We start from the raw sequence: 25,679 nt of genomic DNA on the forward strand, positions 1-25,679 counted from the left end.
GTGTACTTGCAAAAACTCAGACCGGCAAATACCCCCGGGGCTGACAATAACATGAAAGGCCGTTTGTTTGTAGTTACCTGTTGAATCTCCTGTCGGTGGTTAAAGGGAGAAAATGTCCGTACTCATCCTGTAAAACGAAGGCTTTCATTCAAGTCGAATCAAAAGCTTGCGGGAAACTCAAACTCTCCGGCCAACCAGCGCGAAAAATACTCACTTCCGATTGGTCGGGAGCGGAGAGAGGATCCAACCGGTCCTTTCAAAAAACCAACCGTAGGAAGTGCTGACCCGGTGTCTCCCGTCTGTTTTCATGCCGTTTCACCTCATTTCTAGATCATAATTTTATCCGCAGCCACGGTATGTGTGTGTGTGTATTTGTTTCTTACCAACAGTAATGTAAACGGGCTGTAATTACTAAGTCTGCTAACGTTTAAATGTACTTTTTGTGTAGCCGTTATAACGGTTTCTCCTATACTAAACCATTATAACGGTTGAAATGTGAAAAATAAAAATATGGTATTTACCTACAAAAAAGTATCTCCACTAAATTAATCTTTGAAACGAAGGGGGGATACGAAAGATGACACAACCAATTCAGTGCATAAAGTCATTATAATATAATATAAGATAAGATAAGATAAGATAAGATAAGATAATAGTGCTGTTTGTACCATGGGCTGCTTTCTGTTAAAGGATATGGTCGCCCTAGACCTCCCAAAATCAGTAGGGGCCTAACGTTTAGAGAGGCTGAGGCCTATAATCTAGTCTAATGTCCGTGGTCAAATTTGAAATTTCAAACAAAATAAAATTTTGTTGTAGGGCCCCACAGATCCCCCATCTGCCATCCTCTGAAAGTGGAACCTGCTACCTTCATATAGCCAAATGAAACTTCTGGTCCAACATATGCTGGGGTCCTCTGCCGAATCCAGCTGTTATCCTCTGGTGTTGTCTGACAGCCAGAAGATTTTCTGTGTATGTGCCAGAGAGATGCAACCAGGCCTCCATTGCTGAAACATACCTTCATGTCTTATTTTGTGGTAATTTCATTAAACACAACCTAATTATTTGCACTGCCTCAGTATAATGTGGTGCATAATGTAATCAGCCCCTCTGTGGAGCATCTGGTTATGCTGTCTCCTCTAGCTTTATATATTTACACTCAGTAGACAGTTTATTAGGCACACCTAGCTAAAAAAAAAAGATGTACTTTGTGGTGCCTTTGAACTGTATTGCATTATACAGACAAGTGTTTCTATTATTTTGTCCACCCCCTGTTTATTATCATTGAGGATAGGTTAAATAACAGAAACACCTCTTTGTATAATGCACTACAGCACTACAATATACAGTATATACCCTCCAAAATTACCATAATATTGAAACAAAACCTCTCTAAAACTGTTTCAACACAAACTGAGCATTATAACTGTCATGAAGGTAAGATTTATTGCAGAACTGTTGTATTAGGCTGCATTAGTTTTAGCTAGGTGTGTTTAATAAATTGTCAACTGGTGTATATATTTATTGTGCAGAAATCTGTACATTGCTGTTCTTGATTTTCTAACTCTTCTTAAGGTTTAGAATTACTACACTACATTTCTCACTAAAGTCCAGGGAAACATGATTCCATATCAAAAGGGCCAGATAATTAGCTAATAATGCAGGACTTACCTTAGCTAATATTGTACTTTAATGGTACAAATACACAGTTGTAACTAATCAAATTCATAGAGTGGATGAAAATGGGGCTTTTGGGGCCTCTCAGTGTTTGGGGCCCCTGGGCAGTTTCCCTCTTTGCCTGGTTGACATTCCAGCCTTGCTAATGTCAGTATCAGCCTTGATGCACAGTTAGCCAATGTATATAACCACAGCTCTAAATCTATAACACACAGGTAGAGATGGGGAAACACTGAAACCAAATGCTGGATGATGAAACAGCAGCATGATAATGGCAGCTGAGGCACAGGCCCCATGTTGCCTCGTTCTACATGAATACTGTGCAAATTCAAGCATAAACCTGCAGTACCAACAAAGGAAGCTAAGGGGCGTGAAACTTACTGGAAAACTACAATCCGCTTCCGGTAAAAGTGTGCCTTTCAAAATAAAAGACAATGAGGTTTGAAAATTTGATTGTGAAAGCTGCATAGGTTACTTTTCTATTTATATTATTTACAGTACTGTGCACCTGATTATTTACAGTCAGGGAAGTGTCTGATCAGTCCCAAATCTATTATATTAATGTATATGTATATAAGTACAGTATATGAATTTAAACACTGCCAAGGGTAGCTACACATCCAAAAGATAACAAAGATATATATCCAAACATTCCTTGGGGTAGACACAAAATTGCTATGGGTAAAAATGATGGGTTACAAAGAAAATAAATACAACATACAGATTATTTACAGACAACAGGAAATAACTGATAACGAGGATAGACAGGCAGCAGAATTTCATTACACTGATAGCTTACTGCATATTACAATAAAGCCTTTGAATATAATGTAATTGACTTTTATGTTATAAACTCACCGGAAGTTTTCCCTCCCCACACATCACGGGTCGCTTAACACAAACACCATCACTCAGATTGACGTCACTCGGGAGTCTGGGCCGGCTAGCTGTCATCCGTGAAGCAGGGAAGGGCATGCTATGACATGGAGCTACATTTTCACATGTACAGTTGTATATGCGTTGTATAGACTGTTAAAAGAAGACGAGGATTTCGGGATTTCTTTGTATCTGTAGAGGTCCTCTCTCGTTTCGACGTCTTGAACAAACAGACGCTAGCTAACGGGCTAGCTAGCTTGTAAGTTTACTGTAACTGTTAAAGGCTGCGAGTTGAGACAGAAAGATCTCCGCATGGCGTTAATCCTGTTTACGAGGTCCCGGGCACCTTTAATGAAAACATCCCGATCTTTAAAGAACGAATTCCGGAAAGGAAAAGGTAACTTTTCTGTGTTTGTTTGTTACTGTGTAGATTTAATGTTTATTTTGACGAAAAGAAGCTAACTTAGCTTGGGTTACATTAGCATCTATAGACGAGTAATGTATTCACGGTATGTGGTCCTTGTTTGGCCCTGTTTGGGTTTCAGGGGAGATGGTTGATGGCTCAAGGTGACAGGGTACCAGCAGTTAACTGGGTATAACATGGTAAATAGTCTGTCATTCATTCCTGTAAGCTATAAATCAATAACCACCTTGTATCAATGTTGGGATTGCATGTAAAGGTTTATGTATCGCATCTCTCAAGAATCAGCATCAAGGCACCACACCTTGGTGATGAGAATTAAATAAGAAGCAAAACATGATGTGGGTTATCTGAGGACAACCTGGATTATGTTCTGGTTGGAGAGCGCCCCCTCTTTCCACTGCAGTCTGACAGGATGCTCGTTGCTATGGCAGAATGGTTTATTCCCATCTGTTTATTCTACATCCACAAGATAGCCATAGCTAAGCAAGATCTGCAGTGGGGAAAAAATAAGAAGAAATGGGATTTAAACACGAATGAAGCTATATTTGGATCTATGATGTGCTGATTTCCTTAAGTTAATCCAAATGCCTTGTTGTACAGTTTATCTTGATCGTTTGTTAGGACAAGGTTGTGAAATAAGGAACCATGGGAATGATGATGTCGCAAATGCAGAGCAGTGTGGGAATTTTCTGCTTTTCCTAAACAACTTCCTAAAAGGGCTGCTGCTAGCATTTGACTTATAGTTCTGGTTCATATGCAGTACATGTCTCACTTTTACTAGAGCTGCAATGATAATTACGTTGATCGTTCAAAAAAATAATCAACTATTTTCATAATTGACTAATTGTTTCATTCATCTAGTGAAAAATCCTATTTTTTAAGTTTTTCTGACATTTTGCAAACCAAACAATTAACCGATTCATCAGTAATGACAATAATTTTTAGTTACAGCCCTAAATTGAGTAATAGATAATCAGTGCAATTTTTCACATACTTATTTTATTATATATATTCACTATAGAGTGACATCATGATATAAAATTAGACAATGACAGAGGTTTTTATATATAGTGCTCATCTCAATGACTGATGTCGTAGTAGAGTAATCAGAGAGTAGAGTTCATCCATTTTATTCATGTCCACCCTCTTTTTAGAGGAGCACTCTTATGTTTTGTTCAAATCTGTCTCTTCACTGACTGGTCTTGAACTGGGAATTGGTTAAACTGCATGTGGCTCCAGACCAACTCAGTAACTTCATATCCCTGCACGTTTCTGATAAGGCTTGTTGGTTACCTGTTGTGTAACCGGCGTAGATATTAAGTCGTAGATATTGCACTTTCACTGTTTGATTTGTAGGTGTGTCACAGACTGTCAGTGAATGGGGTTTATGAATTAGACAACAATGCTACAGACTGAATGATAAATGTTTGTAGTTGAGTTGGTGCATTAAAGCTGTGCTTATAAATAGATGAGAGGGTCGTGATGGGGATTTGTCTGTCTGCAGTGGACAGTCCGAGACTGTGCTCTTGGCTTTAGGCCCAGATTATCAGACAATTTGCAGTGCTTCCATGAAGAAAGGTCAGCGCCTCTTATAACTACACCTGAGACAGACTGGACTTCATTTTCCCATTATGTATTCATGTCTGTGCTGACTTGAGCACTATTAAATTCCTATAATATGGTGGACATTAGTTAATTTCCTGGTAGTGATCATAATATGAGCATCTCATAAATACAGATACAGTAACTTGATCATGAATCTCCCTTTGGACAAAGCTGACAGTGTCAATATTTAGATAATAATCAATTGATAATAAATCCCAGCTCTAAATGACTCTGAATAAACAAGGAAAAAAAAAAAATCTTTGACTCAAGTTTTATAGTTGTGACCAAGAACACCCTGATTAGCCTTCAGTGCTGCTGAACATTGACCACTGTGCTGTCTCTGCAGAGTGGATTTTTAGCAGTCATCAACGAAAAGCTGTAAGGTCAGACATAGTAAAGATTAGAGCATTATCTAACACAGCGTCAAGAAAGTGTGAGAGAAACAGTAAAGTTTCAGTTGCGATAAGGTGATGGTACACATGCATGCATTGGTGTAGGTGCAGTGTTGGTGTGTGTGAAGGGGCGTCTACAACAACATATGGAGCAATGTGTTCAACCATTGGAGTGTTTACTCATTTTATGTGGTTTGTCCAGCTGCGACCACTGTGATTTAGACTCATTTCACACTGAGGTGCCTGATGTGAGTCTCTGTTGTCTCTGCACTGATGTTCAGTATGACTGAGAGTGTTCTTCCAGGGGAAATGACCCAAAAATGTCATATTTTATGAGTACTGTGAAAGGAGGTGCCTGACACCAGATCTACATACTCAGAAGGCAAGGCATAACAAAGTGAACAGTCTGGATTTAAACTTACTATAATTGATCCTGATAAACAAGCTTGTTTGTTTACATGTGGACTCTGTAGATCTAAACAAATAGATAAAAGGATATATATGCAGTGACGTAACAAGTCTCACAGTGGCTGTGGATCCAGGGCAGACGTTTGTACTGTTTGCTGTTCTGTATTTAATGTAAAGAAACATCTGTGATGGGAGGTGTCCAGTAGGTAAACCAATTATAAAGCCCTACCAGCTGTCCTCTTCTTTTCTTCCCTCCATTTCAGTTGAATTTAAACATGTGAACTCACACTTTTGATAAAACAAGGATATTTTACATAAGATCCAGTATATCGTTAGATAACAAAATGTATGGCTTGTTTGTGTGCAAACCAGTTGCACCTATATTGACATAGATGAAACTAAAAGTAAGAACTGATGTGTGTTTATTCAACCTGATCACAGGAACATGTCAGGAAACTGACCCGAGGCTCACAGAGTGCATAAGGAAGTGTTATTAGACTGTTGTTTCAGTGCTTTACAGCCAAACCCCTGCAGGCTGTGAGCCACACATGAGTTAACTGTTGAAAAAAAAGTCAAGCAGGCAGGGCAGGGCATGACCTAGTCATGACCTTCCAGAATCAGACCGAGTTTATTTTGAGTCAAGACCAAATCAAGGCCATTGCCGCTGTAAAATAAGTCTTATCTGATACCTAAATGTCAATAAACACTGTACATTACTTTACAAATGCAACAGTAATACTTCAGGAGTCTGCAGAGATTCACATGGTTCTTTAGAGGAACTTTGCTGGAGATGTCAACATTTAGATCAGAAGTAGGTTCAGTAGGTTCAGTGGACACGCTTCATAAGAAAACAAGATGTGGTTTCAAACTTTAGCTAATGCTAATCATTGACCAGGTATTCTGAGGTGGAAAATTTCCCAAGTACATAAAAACATAAAATCAAACTGGTATGGCAACATCTGTAGGTCACCAAACCTGAAACTAAATGTTTTATCTCATCGTCAGTTGCTGAAAGCTTTTGGTTCTCTGAAAACAAGTTTAGTTTTGCTTGAACGAGGTTTAATGTGTGTCAATCCACGGCCACATTACCATAGAAACAGTAACGAAAGTGAATGCGGTAAATTTACCTGCTATAGCCAGTATCTATACATGTTATACGTGTTTTGTATTGCCATCATGTTACACTACACATTATGTAAGACAGAAGTATTTCATCACATAGGGAGTGTCTGTGTGTAAAGGAAAACACATGCATAGACCACAGGTTATATATCTTATATATTTAATATATCCTTGTGTTATTTGAAAACAAACATGTTCATGAACAAATGTAGCGTAGTAATAAATAATAGTTGTACAGCCAGAATTAGAAAATGATCTTCCTAATGGAACATATCTTGGACTGAATGAAGTGTAGATGTGAAACCCAAACTGTTAAAACCCGCTGAGGGATAAACCCACAGAGAAAACACTGTTGCAGAATGTAGATGTGTGTGAAGCCCAGGCCAACCGTATAGGGTTAGGTAATCTACTGTATTTCCAGGGTTTTCTTTCTGTGCTGCAGCAGCCGGCCACTCAGCCACAAAGGTGACTCTGTTCCAGTAAACTCTGTGTCCTCCTGGCTGGCAGCCACAGCCTGTCATGTTCAACCAGGCCTTGCTGGATTCACTCCAGCCGGCCATGTGAGAACCAGAGGGAGGGCGTGGTTAAGCCATCTGCTCTCATGTGATTGGTTTGAAGTGTCTCGCCACTCCGCCCTCTCTCTGACGCACTTCGCCTCTGAGAGCGGCCTCTGGGGGTTAGGAAACCCCATGTGGGCCTCACTGAGGGTGTGAACATTACGGCCACCAAGGCAGGCTAGTGTGAAGATATTTACACAGGAACAATACACTCGAATTGTCTCGGAGTCACTTTAACACAGAATATTTAAAAACATTAGTAAGCAGTTAAATAATCTCTGAACTTGGTTGTAGAACAACAGAGATTAATTTTACTATGAGACCTGTCTTTAAAGTGAGTCTTTGTATATTTTGGTGAACTGAATTCAGGCTGTCTTGATCAAACTAGTATTAGCAAACCGTGAAAAACAGTGCAAAGGCCTGCTCGAGATCCCTTGCATTTCAAGATAGACTGTTACATAAGAACCGAGAGTGACTTCCCTTTATATCATTATTGCATAACCACTGTGCGTTTTTGATGGTGTCATAGCTCGGCCAGTGAGTTCAGAAATAAAATTGCACTCAGACCAGACAACCCCTGCAGATAGCTGCTGATGTTTGATCTGCTCATTCACTCATCAGCAGCAGTTCATGAAAGCCCTGTGTGTGCTCTGTATGGGTGTGTATGTGTCCCTGTCTGAGTAATGGCTTATCACCAGAACTCAGCTGCTCATCTTATTTTTTTCTGTCCTTTCAGGGAAACTACAAGATGGTGCCTGTTTCAACTGCACAGCCCTCAGACTCTCCACTCAAAAGTAAGCTGAATAAATGTGGGGGTTACACAGTGACTGCAGCTCCTGTGAACATCTGAAAGTAACTTGTAAAATAAAAATAGTCCTTTAAAGACCCAGTACGTAGTATAATATAACACTTTTAGAAGCATTTAAAGCTTTGTGATTCCTGCTTTTATGTTAGAAACCAACCTAATTCATACACACACACACACACACACACACACACACACACACACACACACACACACACACACACACACACACGTTCTGAAAGCTCTGTACTGTTTTTTCATTCCTGTAAAAGACTTCACTTAATGGTGGTGTTATAGTTTCACTATAGGTCTTATAGCATTTATATATTGTATTGTGTTCTGAAGCTCCTCCTCCTCTTGTTTTCTCAGACTTGATGGACTCCAACTTGGCAGTTTGGCCCAGTTCGCTTCACTCGGTCCTTCCCTCCCCCTGTCAGATGGATACGTGGGCCCCTGCCAGAGCACGGACTCACAGCGACTCTATTGCGCTTTTGTGCCGGGGGCCTCCTCTTCACCGTACCCTGCGATCACGTCAGGGGCCCAGTGGACAATAGCACGACCACAGGACATCTCCGGCGTCAGGTGGATACACACTTCGAGGAGGAGGTGGGACGACTCAAAGGTGGAGAAGTCGCTACGTTCGATAAAGGACAAGAAGAAGCTGGAGGAAGGAGGGCCGGTGTACAGTCCGACGCTCGATGCAGAACCTGTGAGACGGACGCTCCGACAGCGGGTTATAGATGAAATCAAGCACTACTACCACGGCTTCAGGCTGCTGTGGATCGATACCACTATTGCTGGGCGAATGCTGTGGAGGGTGCTGAACGGACACACCCTGTCCCGACGTGAGAGGAGACAGGTGAGGCCTGCAGGGAGCAACTATACACTATACGTTCAGATGATGTTTTACCAAGGAACATGTTTTTTTCCTGTATTACACTGTCGAGCAGCCATCACTGCGACTTACATTTACACATTGTTCAGACTGTGATGTGCCAATGTTCATTTGAAGTAAATCAATGTGTTAAATTTGAGTTTTCTGGCTTCAAGTAAAAGTTGTTCTTAAAAGTTAAGGTCCTAAGCTTGACACATCAAATATTTGGCATATTTGAAAAATTATTTAAACGACTTAACTGTTTATCAGAATAGTTGCACATTAATTCTACTTTGATCAGATAATCAATTAATCAGCATATCATTGCAGCACTATTTTCAAGCATGTCATGTAGCTGATGTTAGCCTGATCAGCTAGTTAGCAACAGTGGGTAAAATCTGCCAGCAACAGTTGTCAATGTGAACTGCATGTGCTGTGTGGGGATGGAAAATTTTACAGGTCTAGCAACAGTAACTAAGGGGTGTGGCTTAGGAAACTGTGAATTACTGGTATATTTTGACCAGATCTGGTATGGTATGTGTATTCTGTCAGCCGTTTTATAAAAAAAATAAATATTGAAAGGTCTGCTCAATTACAGAACATTATGTTTGAACAGAAACAGTAATGGGAGAACTGATCCGTCAGCCACTGTTTCCAGTCTAACGAGGCCATTTCTCCTCTTTGACTCAGTGGTTTACACAGCAGAAAGCCAGTATGAGTTTAGAGATCAGGGATGACTGAGCAAGGATTCAAGTCGGGCAGCCCAGACATCTTGTTCTGTAAATGTTTAATCCACAGCTTCTCAAACCTAATGGGATCAATTATAGAAATTGGCTGCACGCTGTGTGTTTACTCACCAGGCGCTCAGCAGATCCGGCTGCTTGATTAAAGCTCTTTAGGTAGAAGCTTTAACACTTTGCGGCCTTAATTAGAAAACTCCTCATTTAACTTCAGCTTCTTCCAACGTTTACATCAAATGTTTACACTTCTCGAAAGTTTCATAAATGCTTTTTTGTAAAAAAACAAAAAAACAATGATAACCTTAGTTACTTTTCCTGAAAGTTAAATTGAAGTTTTATGATGATACTGCAGCCATGTGATGAAAAACCTTGTTAGAATGTATAAAATTTCGCTTCGCTGAGATGTGTTGAAATAGTAAAACACCTCTTGATTATAGTTTTTAACTGATGATGTCACCATATCATTCACTCATATGTGGAAAAAGTCTTACAATCACTAATTTATACCAGATGCAGAATAAACACAGCTGTGAAGAAAAACAAGAAACAAGCAGTGAAGCAATAGAAACTGTTTAAACAACAGGTTCTTCTCATATTCTGACAAAATCAGCTACTTGTTCTGAATTCATGGCACCCGGGCCTCTGACATCCAGAGAAGCTTCCTGGGTTCATGCCCGCTGCTCACTGCAGTAATCTGATGCAGGAACTGGTACTCGGGTGCCATTTCAGGGAAGGTGAGCAGGTCAGTTCAGGTCTCACTTAGTTTCGCCACCCTCCCCCCTCCTGTAGTACAGGACGGTACAGACTTAGTCCACATGACTGGCGAGTTGTGAATGCTCCACTTGAGGGTGTGAAGTATCGAGTGACTGGATGACCGGGCCACTGCTGCCCTTGTCTGGGAACCTTGCACTGTGGCTGAGACACTCTGCCAAGTTCAAAACTCCCCCGCTCATTTTGATAAATAGCTAAATTTAAAAGATTAAAAATATAAATAAAAACCTGAAAATTATGGTTCTTCATCTGCCACAGTGACTATTAGAAATGATTGTTGAAAACGCACATTATATGCTTTATCTGACATTGGCTAGAGCATTTTAGCCAAGTTGACTCCATGTTCATCTTCATTCCTTTGAACTTGCCAAAACCGACGAACTCCTGAGGTTGACAAGAGCATGAATACCCATCTTTACATCTTCTACAACATTAAAAATACAGGATTATAATAACATGTCTCTGATTGTAATCATCAGGTGCTGTTTGGGAACTTTAGAGGATGTACAGGCATCAGTGCAGAGGCATGTTTAAAAAGTGGAGTTTCACAATTCAGATTGACACACGAGGACAAAGGGACCTGCCGTGTTTGTAAAAGGCTGGAGCTCCAAACCAGTGAAATGAAGATCTGTAATGAGACTGGGGTTGCAACTAATGATTATTTCCATTATTGATTAATCTGCTGATTATATCTCAAATAATTTACTGTTCTAAAAACTCCATCCTATTTTGCAAGAGTCCAAGGTGACGTCTTCAGATGTTGTTTTTTCTGACCAACTGTTCAGTTTACAGGGATATAAAACAGAACATGCTCACAATTTAGAAGCTTTCACTTGGGATTTGTAAAATTACTTGATTACATCACAATAATAGAAGATTATTTTTCTGTCTGTTGACAAGATTATCTAAAATGGAAAAAATGTTATAAAGAGTAATTATGGGAAAATTTAGGGGAAATCGACTCACACCATTAATGTTTATCTGTTATCTTCTAGTAATTTGGAATGACAATGTCAACCCCCCCTCTCTGACAAATGCATTAAATGAAATTATTCTCAGTTTAATAGATGCAGTTGTGCATCACAATATGATTCCAGTGAAAGACAGTAAACAATATAATTTAGTTATTTCGATTTCCAATACATCCAACATGTTCTGTGTGATTAGGCTAAAGACACAGGGGAAATGAAGCCTCACTGCAGTGCTAATAGCTGCTGGTCAGTGCTGATGATGACCACCATGTCCCCCCACCCCACCCCTCCCCTCCATTAAACCCACACCACCATCCCATCTGCACCTTTTCAAATGCAGCTGACTCCCTCGGAGCGCATGTCCCGAACCCATCTACATCCCATTCATCCAACCTGGACTGGCTTTGCCTCCCTAATCTCCTCCTTTCATATTCACTTACAATACTCAGGCCTCCGTTTAAGGCTCCTTCTATTTTAATCTGTCACCCCCTCCACCCTCCTTTTGATGTGGAACTCTGGGAGATGATATACATGTCAATGGGCCCGTGGACAAAGGCCTTTTCACTCAGCCTAGCCTAAATCCTTCACCCTACTGGTCTACTGACATGCAGGTGGAAAGGGCGGAGAAAGAAGGACTCGTGTTTTGGCCTTCTCCCCTCAGGGCCATTTCTGTAGATGGCCGGTTGGGATTGTGTCCCAGGACAGTCAGTAAGCCACAGTTGGACAGCTGTACAATGAAGTAGACTAGTGTCTGCCCGGTACTTCTATACCCTGAGGATTGTTCAGGTCTGTGCCGAACAAATGTGCTTCCTGTTGGCTCAAGTGGGCAGTTTTTGAGCCTTGTGAGGCAGAATGTTCACTTTGGTCCACGGCTCCATGCAAATAATGCACCAGTGAATTAGGAGGTTTCTGTTGCTCTAGGGATGTATGGGCACAGGGTTAAAAGTGCTGACTGTTGGAACTGTTATTAGAGGGATTGAGCAGGGTGATTGTACCAAGAGACAAAGGAAGATGGGGTAAACAGTTTCACAGGTTTCCCCCGGTGGCTTTTTCTCTCGATGCTGCTCTCTGCTGGAGGCTCACAAGAACTACAGCCTGGTGCAAATGAATGGCACTTGTAGGATGTTGTCGTACTTATTCTGATCACCCATATTCATTGTTGAGAATCCAAACAGATGCAGACACTGACATAGACGGTCACAAGTGGACGTTGGCCTCAAACCCTCAGGATACTCAAAGATGACTTCACATCGTCTTCATGCCACTTTCTTGAATTTTCTCCCCAGTTTCTTAGAACGTGTGCTGACGTCTTCAGACTTCTCCCCTTCCTGGTGTTCATCATCGTCCCCTTCATGGAGTTCCTGCTTCCTGTAGCTCTGAAACTCTTCCCCAACATGCTGCCGTCTACCTTCGAGACACAGTCAAAGAAGGTAAGGAAATCTGTGCTTCCTATTTAAACTAAAGCTGCATCAAAAGATGCGTAAATCAAATTTAGAGATGATTTTGCCAGCTGTTGTAGTTGCAATTGAATTGTGTAGTCTAGTTTCAGGTGGGTGTGGTTTTGAGAGTCTCAACTAGGCCTGCAGCTAATGATTATTTTCTAAATTAATTTATTAATTGGTTCAAAATGTCAGCTGTAATCTCCCACATTTTAACGTCACAGATTCAAATTGCTTGTTTTATTCAGTTCAAAACCCCAAATATATTCACTTCACTATAATATGACAAAGAAAAGCATCTTATATAAAAAAAAAATGTATTTCATTATTCTGAAGACTGATGTTTCTCAATAATAAATCTTGACAAAATGAATATCACAGTCACCCATGTTGCAGAGTCAGTGAGAATATACAGGTATCCAGAGTTTAATAATGAAATGAATGTTGATTTCTCATGTGTCGACATGAACTTTCACCCAGGATCCTAACGAGATGCTCAGAGTGCAGTCTCATCCTGACTGGAGTTAATCCAGATTATGGTCTAATCTGGATCGTAACAGGATCCCTGACCTGTTGTTCCACATTGCTTATGTTTGGCAACACTTATAATTATGCAATGTAAATATCTTTGTTTTAAAAAAAAGATGTAAGTTCTTTTCTTTCTTATTTTCCCTTTACGTTTTTTGTTTCCCTTTCACTTTATGTCATCCTAATCAGTGTCACTTTTACTAAATTGGATCTAATTTCATCACATAGCTGATATTGTTCTTTTATTCATCACAGTTATTATGTAGAATGTGGATTTTATTTATTTTTTATACCACATTGGATTTATGACCTGTTGTTGTTTTTTTAGGAGGAGAGGTTGAAAAAGGAGCTGAGGGTCAAACTGGAGATGGCCAAGTTCTTGCAGGACACCATCGAGGAGATCGCTCTGAGGAACAAGGTTGCCCAAGGCGACGTGACGGAGGAGTTCTCCACCTTCTTCCAGAAGGTTGGTGTCAGTGTTGCCGGAGAGAGATGGCAGCTCGAACATAGGGGAAAGGCTCAGTACTGCCCTCTGGTGGTGGAAACAGTGAATTGTCTGTGGTTGGTTGGTCTGGTGTTCTATATGTGTAAGAGTCAAAATGGCTGAAATCTGAAATATCAGGTCATTCATGTAACTGAAGTGCTTATGAATTTCACTTTGTTAGAAACGAGTTTATGACACCAACATTTGGACGAATATGAAATGTTTAGGTCTCAATTAGAGAATTCTGATGAAACTCCTTGATTTAGTGTCTGAAAACAGATATATTTTTGCCTGTCCCCCTCCCAGACCGCCATCATTCAAAAAACATCCACAAGTCTTAAAAACTTTGTCTTTGTAGATCCGGGACTCCGGGGAACGACCCAGCAATGAGCAGATCATCAAGTTCTCCAAACTGTTTGAGGATGAGCTGACTCTGGACAACCTGACTCGACCCCAGCTGGTGGCTCTCTGCCGCCTCCTGGAGCTCCAGTCCATCGGGACCAACAACTTCCTCCGCTTCCAGCTCATCATGAAGCTGAGGGCCATCCGCGCAGATGACAAGGTATATAAAGCTCTGTGGTGACAGTTTTCCTTTTTATCAAGTCTAGCAGTTTTCTTCCTCTTATCACTTTTCAAAACTGAGCAGACAGCTACACTTACAGAGAGAGGAAAATCAGAAATCTGTGGAACTGGTAGCCAGCTGTGGTGAAATGGAGGTGAATTGATTTAAGAGGCTCTGTGTGACCTCTGTGCTCTGTTCATCCAGCTGATAGCAGAGGAAGGAGTGGAGAGTCTGAACGTGAACGAGGTGCAGGCAGCCTGTCGCGTCAGAGGGATGAGGTCTCTGGGAGTCACAGAAGAACGACTGAGAGAGCAACTCAGCCAGGTAAAACAACAACAACAACAACAACGACAACAACAACAACAACAAAGTAAAAGCATTATTTAAACAAAGGGAAAAAAGTACATGCAAAATGAAATCTTATTACAGTATCTGCAGCCCCAACTGATGCATCGTTCCACTCACTGATTCATCTTAAAAATTAACGTAGTTGTTGAGACTCAAACAATTTTATTAATCTGTGGAAACATGTGTCGTCTCTCTGTTGTGCGTGTAGTGGCTGGAGCTGCATCTGAATCAACAGATCCCCACCTCTCTGCTGCTGCTGTCTCGGGCCATGTTCCTCCCCGACACCCTGTCCCCTGCCGACCAGCTGAAGACCACACTGCAGACGCTCCCCGAGATGGTGGTATGTGCACAGGCCAGAGCTTGGATATGTAATGAATGTGTTTTATTTAAGTATTAAAAAGACCAGAATCTGATAGAACGTATTTAAAGAAACACTCATTCTTCACTCGTCTGCTCTGCTCGGCTCCCTCATCCTCCCCCTCCAGACAAAGGAGGCCCAGTTGATGGCGGCAGAGATGGAGCTCTCCAAAGTGGACAATAAGACCAAACTGGAGACGACGCTGCAGGAGGAGGCCGCCATACGCCAGGACAACAAGGACCGTGAGATGGAGAGGTTGGCTGACGCTGCAGAGAAGGTTGCCAGGGTAAAGACTCTTCTCCTAATGTATTTAATTTGTTGGATAAAAATCTGGCTAAGCTGCGAATGGCAGCTTTTGGTACTAGACTAGTTTTTAATACCTGGTACCACAGACACAGTTCAGTCAGTAGTACTGTACTCGATTGTGTCGTGGAGCCCGAGAAGCTCGTGTGTGTTGTCGTACGGATTATAAAAAGGTGGGCTTCTTTCTCTTCTGTGACTTTGTTGAGCCCTGTTGTTGTTTGTGTGGCTGATCGCAGGAGGGGGAGTTGGAGCTTGAAGCAGAGAGGGCGAAGCACAACGAGGCGATTTCCATGGCGGACAAGGCTGCTCATTCAGAGACGCTGAGGGATACGGCGCCCGTCATCGAGGGAATCAAGGTAACATCTCTAAACACACAGCTGGTGGAATCACAAGATTATAAAAGGCTGCACAGGGTTTTTTTTATTGATATTTTACATTTAGCTGCTTATAATATCAGATATAAATTCTATATTTTTTTGATTATTAAATCATGTCACATACACTTTATTATCTTATTGTATCTTTGTAATTCCAAAATCCAAATTTAATAAAGGTAATATTTTAGTTATGGTGTTAAATTTGTGTTTTAATGAACAAAAAATTTATGTCACGGATCATTTTTCTGCCTCTTTACCCAAAGTTACTATGAACCCACAAAACATTAATATTTGACATTGTGATTAGACACATTTTCTGTTTATTACTAAGTCATTTATTTATCATTCACCTGTCGCCACCTTTGTCACCTCTGTGTCTTCTGGACTGCGCAGTTTGAACAGTGGCAAGCTTTCCTGCGCTACCAGGTTAGGTTTAACAATGTCTCCTCCCAAAACGACCCTCACATCCGCTCCAGTCCGTCCCTGCACGCACACTGTCCCGTCTTTCTCTGAGCAGACCCAGATGCGGGTTAATCAGTACTTGCACATAATTGTAGCATTTGTTCTTCCCTTTTTTGACTGCTGTTTGATCTCCCGTTCAGAGGGGGATGAAGACGTAATCTGAATTACAGGAAATGACCTCTAAACACAAGGTTTTATGGGTATATGATTAGGTGGATGTTGACATCAGGCGGCAGGAAAACAGAGCAGGAGAAAACGAAGCGAGGGCAGACCACAAACGCTCATATTCGGCTTTGTGTGTTCTTAAGTGGGATGAAAAGCAGACAAGATAAATTACCGTAAAGAGTTCAGACAAATCGCAGACAAGTTATAACAACAGGGAGCATGTAAGCCTGAAATACAGCCTCCTTCTTCCTAGAATGAAAAACAGTGTGGACAAACCAGGGTCATTATGGTGAAACAAATGCTAAATATGATTTGCAAATTCTGTTTGACCCACATCTGTACGGACTTTTCCTCCTGTACTCCCTGCCTATCCTCCCAGGCAGTGTCACTGACCGAGTTGAACCTTTTCTTCCCTTTGTAGCTGCACACAGTTCCCTCCATCTTGTGGTAACATGTTGTTGGGTTATGGGGAGTATCCCGACATCCTCTCTAGCTTCCCTCTTTTAACCATTTTGTGTGTTTGGGTTGGTCTCTTATGTGGGTTTATATTAAATGAACATGTGTTTCCTGTTAAGAGAACACACTTGACTCAATGTAACTGGGGTTTATAGTGACATACGAGCATTTTAGAGGGGAAAATGTGACCATAAGCTACATATTGGTGTGTTTTTAAAAATGTTTTTATCCAAGCAGTGATAATCAAATACTTTGGAGCAAATCTCTTCAATCGTATGTTCATGTTTCAGGGCGAGGAGATCACCAAGGAAGAGATTGACCTGTTGGGCGATGCCTGCTCAAAGCTGAAGGAGCAAAAGAGGCTGTTGACTCTGGAGAAAGAAGAGCTGGAGGAACTGAAAGATGACGTTCAAGAATACAACGAGGTGCCTGATTGTGACAGTAACTACTGTAGGGAGACGAGGGTCAAGCTCTATTTGCTGTTCAAATCAAAGGTTTCTGAGTAGCTTGTCTCAGAATGGACAATAACGAAAGCGTGCAGTGTGCTCTTGCGAGCCTGGGAATGATCTTTCTGTGTTTTAATTTGTGTCTCCGTGATGTGTGTTGTCCAGGATCTGGAGGAAATAAAGAAGGAGCTCTCTAAGAGCGGCCAGGAGAAGACGGTGGAAGAGTCAAAGGCGAGCAAGCGTCTGTCCAAGAGAGTGAACCGCATGATCGGTCGCATTGACAAAATCATCCTGGAGCTGGAGAAGGACAAGGTCATCCTGGACGGACAGATGGACAGTGGAACCACGCCACCTGTCGGGTAAGAGCCGAACATGTCGTACTCCCCACTGCGCTGCTGTCAGTTGAAGCTTAGAACAATACGCAAACAGCTGCTGTGCGACAGTGTAGTGATGCCAGAGCTCATGAAGCAAAGACCTGAGGCATTATGACGGTTTTACCCTTTAAAGGATTCACAAATTTAACACAGAATATTGAATAAGATCGTTATCACACCTGTCCAATCCTCTCACTTCTGGAGAGCAAGCAGACAAACCCCCCCCCCCCAAACTATTCCCCTTGAGATTGAAGCTTTTCCGTCTGTCATGGCTTCCGCACCATCTCTCAGGTCTGTGGTGTTTGTGTCTGTGAAGGTCGTGCAGCTTTTGAAAAGTGAATGATGCAAAGGCAACGTTTTGATGTCGAGGACAGTCACTGTTCGCGCGAATGAAGGAGCCAGCCAGTGCTGCTGTTTCATAATTCAGGTCTCTACTGTACAACTTCTGCAGGCAGTTCTGTCTGAGGAGGCGAAGCTCGCGCCTGTTTGACAGTGTTTTATGATCACTCTCAAAAAGTTTGGCCAAAATGTTGCCTATGAATTGTTTACCTCATCTCTCCATGACATAACATTTATAGCTTTAAGTTATTTCTTATTTAAAAATTTGATAATGTGCTTTAATTTGTTGTTATCCTAATTTTATTTATACGTGATGTTTGTTTTTTTTCTAACAATCATCCTCATCATCTCCATAATCTTCATCATCATCATTACTTTCACTGTAAAATGGTGGTGGAGATAAAACAAGGAACCAAAGGTTTCCCCAGAAAAAAACTAAAATTGATAAGAATTGTTTTAGTTCACATGTTTAAGACCAAATCCAGCTCCTAATTAATTTAAAATTTTACAGATTATTCTTTACAAAAGCTAGTGATGCCACAAGGTAAGACACATTGTGGTAAACCGCCATTTGCTTGCTTGCCCGATGCTAATACTGCATTATGGTTGTTGACCATCAGCTGCTGAGATTGTGCTGTAAAAAGGAATCAGTCATTGCTTTCACCTTATCCATAGCTTCCATTTCTCCTCCCCACTCCGAGGTGCTGCCCACTGAGTGCTGTGCTCCAATTTTACTAAACAGTTTTTATCCCTTAATGAATGAAATCACCTGAAATACAAAGATCTGACTTTGAGCTGCTTGATTTGAAAGGTTATTCAGACTGTGTGAGTCTGTGACCTTTAATGAAGCTAAATGAAGCTTTATTAAAAATTCTTGATTTATAAATCTACTAGAAAATATTTCTATGAATAAAAGCGCTCTTAATATAAGACTAATTTATTCCTCTTGCCACAATATATATCAGCTTTAAGAATAAATCAGTGAATCTGTTAGTGTGACGTGTGCTGCACTGCATTTAGGCATGATTGAACCTTTCTGTCCAAATTTAACCTGCTGTAAATTTAAAAAAGAAATGAAACTCTAAAATCAGTTTGATTGGTGTGATCTGGGCCTGACCTCTAGACTTTCTCCACCACATTTTACGTGCGGTCAAACCTGGTAACCGTTTCCTGTATACAGTCTGTTCTACACCTTCAGGGAGAACCTGATCAGCATCGACGAGCTGATCAACGTCATGCGGCAGATCCAGAACATTCCAGAGCACAAGCTGCAGAGCATCGCCGAGGCGCTCGACGACAACAAGGACGGGAAGATCGACATCGACGACGTCATCAAAGTGCGTCGACAGTGCGACTTTCCCGATTTATGTTGTAGTTTTCATTTTGTATTTTTTTAAGTTACTAGCTTAACTCTTTCTGAGTTTTGTGACAGACAAACAACATTAGAGTTAGTTAGTTAGTTAGCTGTGAACACATCGTCCATTTATTGTTGTCGTTTGTTAAATCTGTTTGATTATTTACAGTAATTAACATCAGGATTTAACATGTGGATTTGGGGTAATGCTGCTAGTGATTATTAGTAATTTAATTGGTTAATATGATTGATTTCATGCTTTAAACGACACATAATTATAACAATTTTAATGTTTTGGTTTATAAAAGGTTGTTTTATTAACAGAGTAAAGTTCAGGATTTTCTTCTAAATAGGCTTGTAATTTCAATTAAGAAGCAATACATTGATTTTCCATCCAATATAAAATATACCTTTAATTTATCAAGTCAAAAATTACTGGTTGGGCCATTAATCATAAGCTGTTATTGAAAGGAAAATATTTTTGTCCTACTAATCAAAATCAGAACTGTAACATTTAAGTGAGAATTTTTGACTGTTTATAAAAGTTAAAGATTAATTTTTGTTCCTTCTTTAGCCACGAGTTTTTAAAATGTCATATAGAAATGCTTCAGATTTAACGCCGAATTTTACGAAGCTTTTAATGAATTCCCCGTGTGTTGCTTTATCCCCTCAGGTGGTGGAACTGATCGACAAGGAGGACATCGACATCTCCACCACTCAGGTGGCTGACATCATGGTGATGCTGCAGAAGGAGGAGAAGCTGATGGAGAAGGAAAAGGCCAAAGAGAAGGCGGAGAAGGAGCAGGCAGCCACACTCAACAGCTAACTCATTTCTCCTAAAAGGACACACAGCATTTGTAAAAAAAAAAAAAAGAAAGAAAGATATATATATTGTTGAGAAGTTTGTGGCTAGTATGCGGTCACAGAAAACTGCGGACACCAGACGGATCTGGAGAGAAAAGTCAAAAAGGTAACAGCTCCCTTCTCAAAATGTAATTTCACCAGAAATCGAGCTCCGACTAAACAGTTAAAAAAAATGAAAATAGGAGGCTGATTGCCTTTTAAAATGCACAAAATCAAAAAGACACTGAAATTGCCATTATGTTAAACTCTTCTGGACTGATCATGTAACATATGTTGATATTTGGTTTTGTTTCATTTGACTCAAGCACTTATTATTAATACAGGGGGAACAGAATGACATGAAGACGTGGTTTAAGTTCTCCCGATATAAAAGTTGGCAAAAGGTTGAAAAATTCATCAAAAATTATGTTTGGAAAATATATTAGGAGATATATTATTTAAAGTTTGAGGTGAACCGTCTTGCCTTTCATTTCATTCATGTCATCATCTCAGAGAAATGATTGATCATTTCTGAACTTTGCACAGTAAAAAAAAAAATCATCGTCATCAATGTCATTCCACTCCTATCCTCTTTTATTTTGTTTCTCCATCAAACTCCCATGTTGTAAAGTCACTTGTTATGTTCTCTGAATTGTACCCGGACAGGAAGCTGATTGCTGGCTATAGGAATGTTTAAATGGTGAGTGCAACCAAAGACGTTGTTAGACACAACATAGAAATTCCTAAAAATGAATTAAAAAATATGAAATTATTAATTAACAAAATTAACAAATGCTATATATGCATTTTAACAAAAAAAAAAAAAAAAATCAGTGTTAGGGTCATCACACCCTCTAATTAAAAAAAAAGAAAAAGATTATTGCTGCAGAAGTGTTGCTGTTTTGCCTAGAAAAGCCAATGAGTGAAGTTAGCAACATCTAACATCAACGTTAAATAATGTCTGTACTGTAATTTTCTTTTCATTTTGTATTAGCCTTTTGTCTTAATGTCTATTCCCGTGTTCAGTGTAGCTCTCTGTAAAATACCAAAGTTGCACTGAGGCACATTTAATAACAGATTCTGATTATTCCCGAAAAATCAACAAACATCCCCATAAAAAATAAAGCCCGACTGATACTTTATGAACAGGGAGGTTCACAGTCAACGTAGGGACACGTAAACAAACGCACCAACCAGATATAAGTCAGCGGTCGCTGTGGGTCGTGGTAGAGTTTTCTTTTTCTTTTTTACTAGTTTCTGTTTCAGGAAACAGTCGTCGGCTGTTGGGAGGTCGTCTGGTCGGAGGGTGGGAGCAGCTTCTTGTGCACGAGTAGCACGATAACCTTCAGAGGTTAAATGCAAAGTGGCCTTCTCTTGACGCCCATGTTGTGGATTATACACTGTTGTGTATTTTTTAAGAAGACAGCAGAGCTCGGATATTCTTCACACTTGATGTAATATAGTTTTTTGGGATGAAGATGAATTCAGTCGTAGATCAGGTAGTTTGAATTTTAGGCACATACAACCTGAGTCCTCGTTTTTTTTGTTCTCTGCACTGTAGCAATGAATGTGTGTTGACTGGAAACAAGTTTTCCTCAGGAGGAGGTGATTAGAGATAATATTCGAGTCAGATACTCAGCTCTGTGTTCACACTGCAGGCAGCTTGGCCAGTCGTATTTTCGGCTACTTTGACACCATATTCCAGTTAACTAATGATTATTTTGATCATATTTGATTTGTTTATTTAATTATTCAAATTATAAAACGCCATAAAAGTAAGAAAAATGCCCAAAGTGTTGCCCACACATTATCTTTCGGAATAGAAATGCATTATTTTACAGATTAACTGACCTCATGTTTGGGGTTTTCCTCCTGTAATGGATCAAATAAGAGGCTTTTGTTGGAAAAACTGGGAGGCTTTGATCAATTTCACATTGATTAGAAGGCAGATGTTTGGTTAATGGTTTGGTTATGAAGAAAGCCAGGCTGCTCAGCTCTGAGGGAAATGTTTGTCGTGTTGCCTGCAGCGTGAACCCGCAGCAAACGTTTGATTCACCTCTATCTGCTGAACCGATCTGACTGTTAGTTTGTGGTCGTAGCCGGCCCTCTGTTATTCCTCCGCAGTAACCAGAGAAGGGCTCAGGTGTAAACAGAGATGACGGAGTGGTACTTGAGATAACGCTGAGTGGGCGACGCTTCGTTTTAATCCGTTCCCGGAATCCGCTGTCGTACGTGCGGATGATGAAGAGCTTGCCCGTCTTCCATCAGGCGCTGTCCCGGTTAGGACCCAGCGCTGCCTGACAGGGCGAGGGCTCTGCTTGGCCTGGGACCAGTCAGACTGATGGCTGCTGGGTAAACACTCGCCCCATACATGGGCCAAAGCCAGCGCCGCTGAAGGGTTGTGTTTAGGTTAGAGACGCTCCGGGCGGGACATGGCATGCTCGCCGCCGAATAAATCAGCAGCCAGTGTAAACATGTCGGAGGAACGTTGTGACAACTTCTCGATTACACTCGGCAGGAGAGGGTGCCGTTTGTGGCCCCCGTGTACACCAGCGGCACTGCCACTGTTTTTAGGCATTGAGGGGGTCAAAGGTCAAGAAGCCAATGTGCAATGTTATGCCGTTTTAACAACCTTAACATACACTTGTCTTCAGCTCGGTCTGGTGCAGATAAGTCGAATGATTGATTCGTTATTCGGCAGAAAGTGAATTGGAAACTATTTTGACAATCATTGTCTTTATTTTTCAAGCCAAATATTTCACCAGTTCCACCTTCAGCAGAGCGAGTTCCTTTTCTTTGTTTTACATCACAGTAAACTGAACAGCTTTGGGTCTGGACCGTTGGTTGCACAATAAAAAAAAAGCTATTTGAAGACGTTACCGCAGGTACCAGGAAACTCTTTTCTACATCAAGTGATTAATCAATGAATCATGAAAATAATCTTAAGATGAATTGATAATGGATATATTAGTTACAGCCCCACACTTTTATTTTCTCACTGGTCCCTCAAACAACCCAATCTTTGCACTCGTGTTTTTTGGTGTCAACGCCTGCAAGAAAGGAGATGTAGAAAATATGAAAAGCTGTTGTTGTTTAATGTGTGATTATTTTCACTCAGGCTCGTTTAGTTCAGTCATCCAAACCAATAATGTAAAATAGATAAAATCAGCAAATCCTCTTATTCCAGAAGCTGAAACGAGCTGATGTTTATAATTTTTTTTATGCTTAATCAAGATGTTTCATTGATTAAATTTCTATTATGGAAAAAAGCATTTATTTCAATTTTGCAGCTCCATTGTGACGTCTTAAAATAGACTCTGTTGTTCGGCCAGTGGTTTAAAACCCAAAAGATATTCAGTTCCACAGTGATGTGAAACAGAGAAAATCAGGAAGTCCCACCGTTTCTGGACGCAGAAGATATTTGGCATTTTCAGTAAACAACTTAAACAAGAAGAATTTTGGTATTTTAGCCATAAAGTCACTGATATGACGTGACAGTCATATTTCCCTCATGCAGCCAGGATGTGATTATGATATATGAAAACCTGTCAAATCTTCAAATACATTCAGGGAATCCTGGAAAAAAAATAATTACGTTTTGAAATAGAAAAACCTGTAGAAACCCTGATATGAAAATCAGAAGAACGCCACACGCCAGTCTCTGAAAGGACCGTTTGCACGTATCTCCCAAACACAGGCATCTCTCAGCCTCAAAAACAAAACGGAGGTCTCTGCCGCCGCGCACGGTACTTGATGATTGTGCGTCCTCGTCTTCGGCATCAGAGCGAGGAGTGGAGCAGAGCTCACGGCTCACCGCCGGCTGCAGTGTTGCTCTGTGCTGTTTAAGCTGCTGCTGTCGACCGAAGGCAGCGGAGAGATGCAGTTGGCAGGAGAAGCATTTTGTGACAGTGAACTTAAATCAGTCGTTTTTCATTGTCAGCCAGTTCAGGAACCAGGACGAGAGTTGTTTTCTGCCTTGCTTTATTCTTTCAGTGATTTTTTTTCTTTTTGACATTTTAGTCGAGTAGTAGGAAATAATGGCCGATCGTAGCTCACTGTCCTTCTCTTTGCCCGTTATCTGCCGAGTATTGCCACTCTGTAAATGCACTATTTCATTTTTGATACAGTAGGTGTGTGTTACTTGAAGGGACTCAGGGTGTGAATGTTCAGTCTGACGTGGCTTCAGCAGGGAAACTGAACTGTGTCGTGAACCACGACACAAACCGTCCTAAAAGATTCCTGTTGAGCTCGAGGAGTTTGTGAACTAGAAGAACAAATATTTAGAGCAATAAGTCATTTATGCATCATGTACTTTTTTTAAAATTTTATTTTGTTTTTCTCTCTTTTTGAGGTGTTTAATTTGTTAAAAAAAAAAAATATTGTAATATATGTTAATTAGAAAAAGGAAGTGGATGGTGAAACTGAAAAACCAAGAAAGTATCTTGTGGATTCTGCTTTTCTTCTTGATATCAAGCTGATGCTCTGCTTATTTTGGGGGGTGACGTGCTTGTAGTTGATTATATGGACTTTCTGAGGACAGATGTACCCACTTTTTTGCACCAGCTTACTTTTTGTAGAATATATGAAAAGCTTTCTCTTTCAGTGGAAGTAAAGAAGGAGAGTTTAGGCAGCTGGAGACTGAAAACAGGATCAGTAACATTTTTAATGCCAGGGAAACATGATGCGGAGTCAGAGCCTGTGTCTGCAGACACAGACCTCTCGGGTTCATACTAAGTCTTTGAAGCCTACACACATATTATAAACTATTTAACTGCTAATAATAATAGTTGAAATAACAGGTCAGCCACCACCATTTACACAGAAAACTTATACTTATGTTGTATTCAGGCAGAAAGTGAAGCCAAGTTTTGCCTCAAATTTGACCAACTACACAGACAGTAGCTATAAAGCTAGCTAGCAACCAGCACAGCGGCCATGTCTGTGGGAGTGAACAGTATCTGTGTGTGTGTTTGTGTGTGTTTGCGTTCAGCTCAGCCTCTGACTGAACTCACACACAAACACACGCAAATTTCTGGCTCATTGCAGACGCGTATTTTGGACTTATTTTGGACTTTGCGTCTTTCCATTGACAGAGTGTGTAATCGTAGACTGTTAATAAAGGTTTAGAAAAGCCTCAGTTCGGCAGCCGCGCTCAGTTTACGTGACATTAAACCCCAAACAAAGTTATCAAAACATATTCCAGATCAGATTCTTAAATCAGGAAAAATCTCTGCCCAGTTTGAAAGGTGAGACGACACGTTGCAGTTTAATCTCTTTATTAAAGTTTAAAAATGTAAAAAAAACAAACAAAAAAAACATTAGTCATTGACTCAGATATAAACTATAGCATATATTGGAGTTTTTGTTTTGAGATAATTGTCATGTTATTTATTTATTTATTTAATCAGATTTTCCAAAGTTTTTTTTTTTTTTTCATCCAAATGTTGCACAAGAAATGAGCAGATACTGGATTTGATTTCAGTTTTAACTTGAATCTCAAATGTATGAAAAACATCAGTTTTCTTTTTCTTTTTAAACACGAATCAAAGTGTTCATGTAAAAAACAAAACATCATTTACAAAATTAATCATAAGTTGTTGAATAAATAATGGTTGATCCTGA

The 25,679-nt window shown here is 40.4% G+C and overlaps 1 protein-coding gene across 4 annotated transcripts; it reads left to right on the forward strand.

Moving 5' to 3' along the window:
* Positions 1 to 2,606: 2,606 nt before the first annotated feature.
* letm1 (leucine zipper-EF-hand containing transmembrane protein 1) lies at positions 2,607 to 25,679 on the forward strand. 4 transcript variants are annotated; one of them, XM_023396381.2, is made up of 15 exons: positions 2,607 to 2,947; positions 7,795 to 7,852; positions 8,233 to 8,722; positions 12,506 to 12,649; positions 13,515 to 13,652; positions 14,029 to 14,232; positions 14,437 to 14,556; positions 14,789 to 14,920; positions 15,066 to 15,224; positions 15,478 to 15,597; positions 16,992 to 17,126; positions 17,313 to 17,506; positions 18,372 to 18,404; positions 19,041 to 19,197; positions 19,888 to 25,679. In XM_023396381.2, exons 1-15 carry the CDS (start codon positions 2,863 to 2,865, stop codon positions 20,038 to 20,040), a joined length of 2,322 nt encoding a protein of 773 aa, XP_023252149.1. In that variant the 5' UTR covers positions 2,607 to 2,862; the 3' UTR covers positions 20,041 to 25,679. The 4 variants fall into 4 exon arrangements, with proteins under 4 accessions (XP_023252149.1, XP_023252150.1, XP_023252151.1 ...); XM_023396382.2 differs by having other exon boundaries at positions 19,059 to 19,197; XM_023396383.2 differs by lacking the exon at positions 18,372 to 18,404.

Source organism: Seriola lalandi, unplaced genomic scaffold, assembly GCF_002814215.2.
Source record: "Seriola lalandi dorsalis isolate HSWRI2012SDOR001 ecotype SW California unplaced genomic scaffold, Sedor1 jcf7180002054976, whole genome shotgun sequence".
Lineage (NCBI taxonomy): Eukaryota > Metazoa > Chordata > Actinopteri > Carangiformes > Carangidae > Seriola > Seriola lalandi.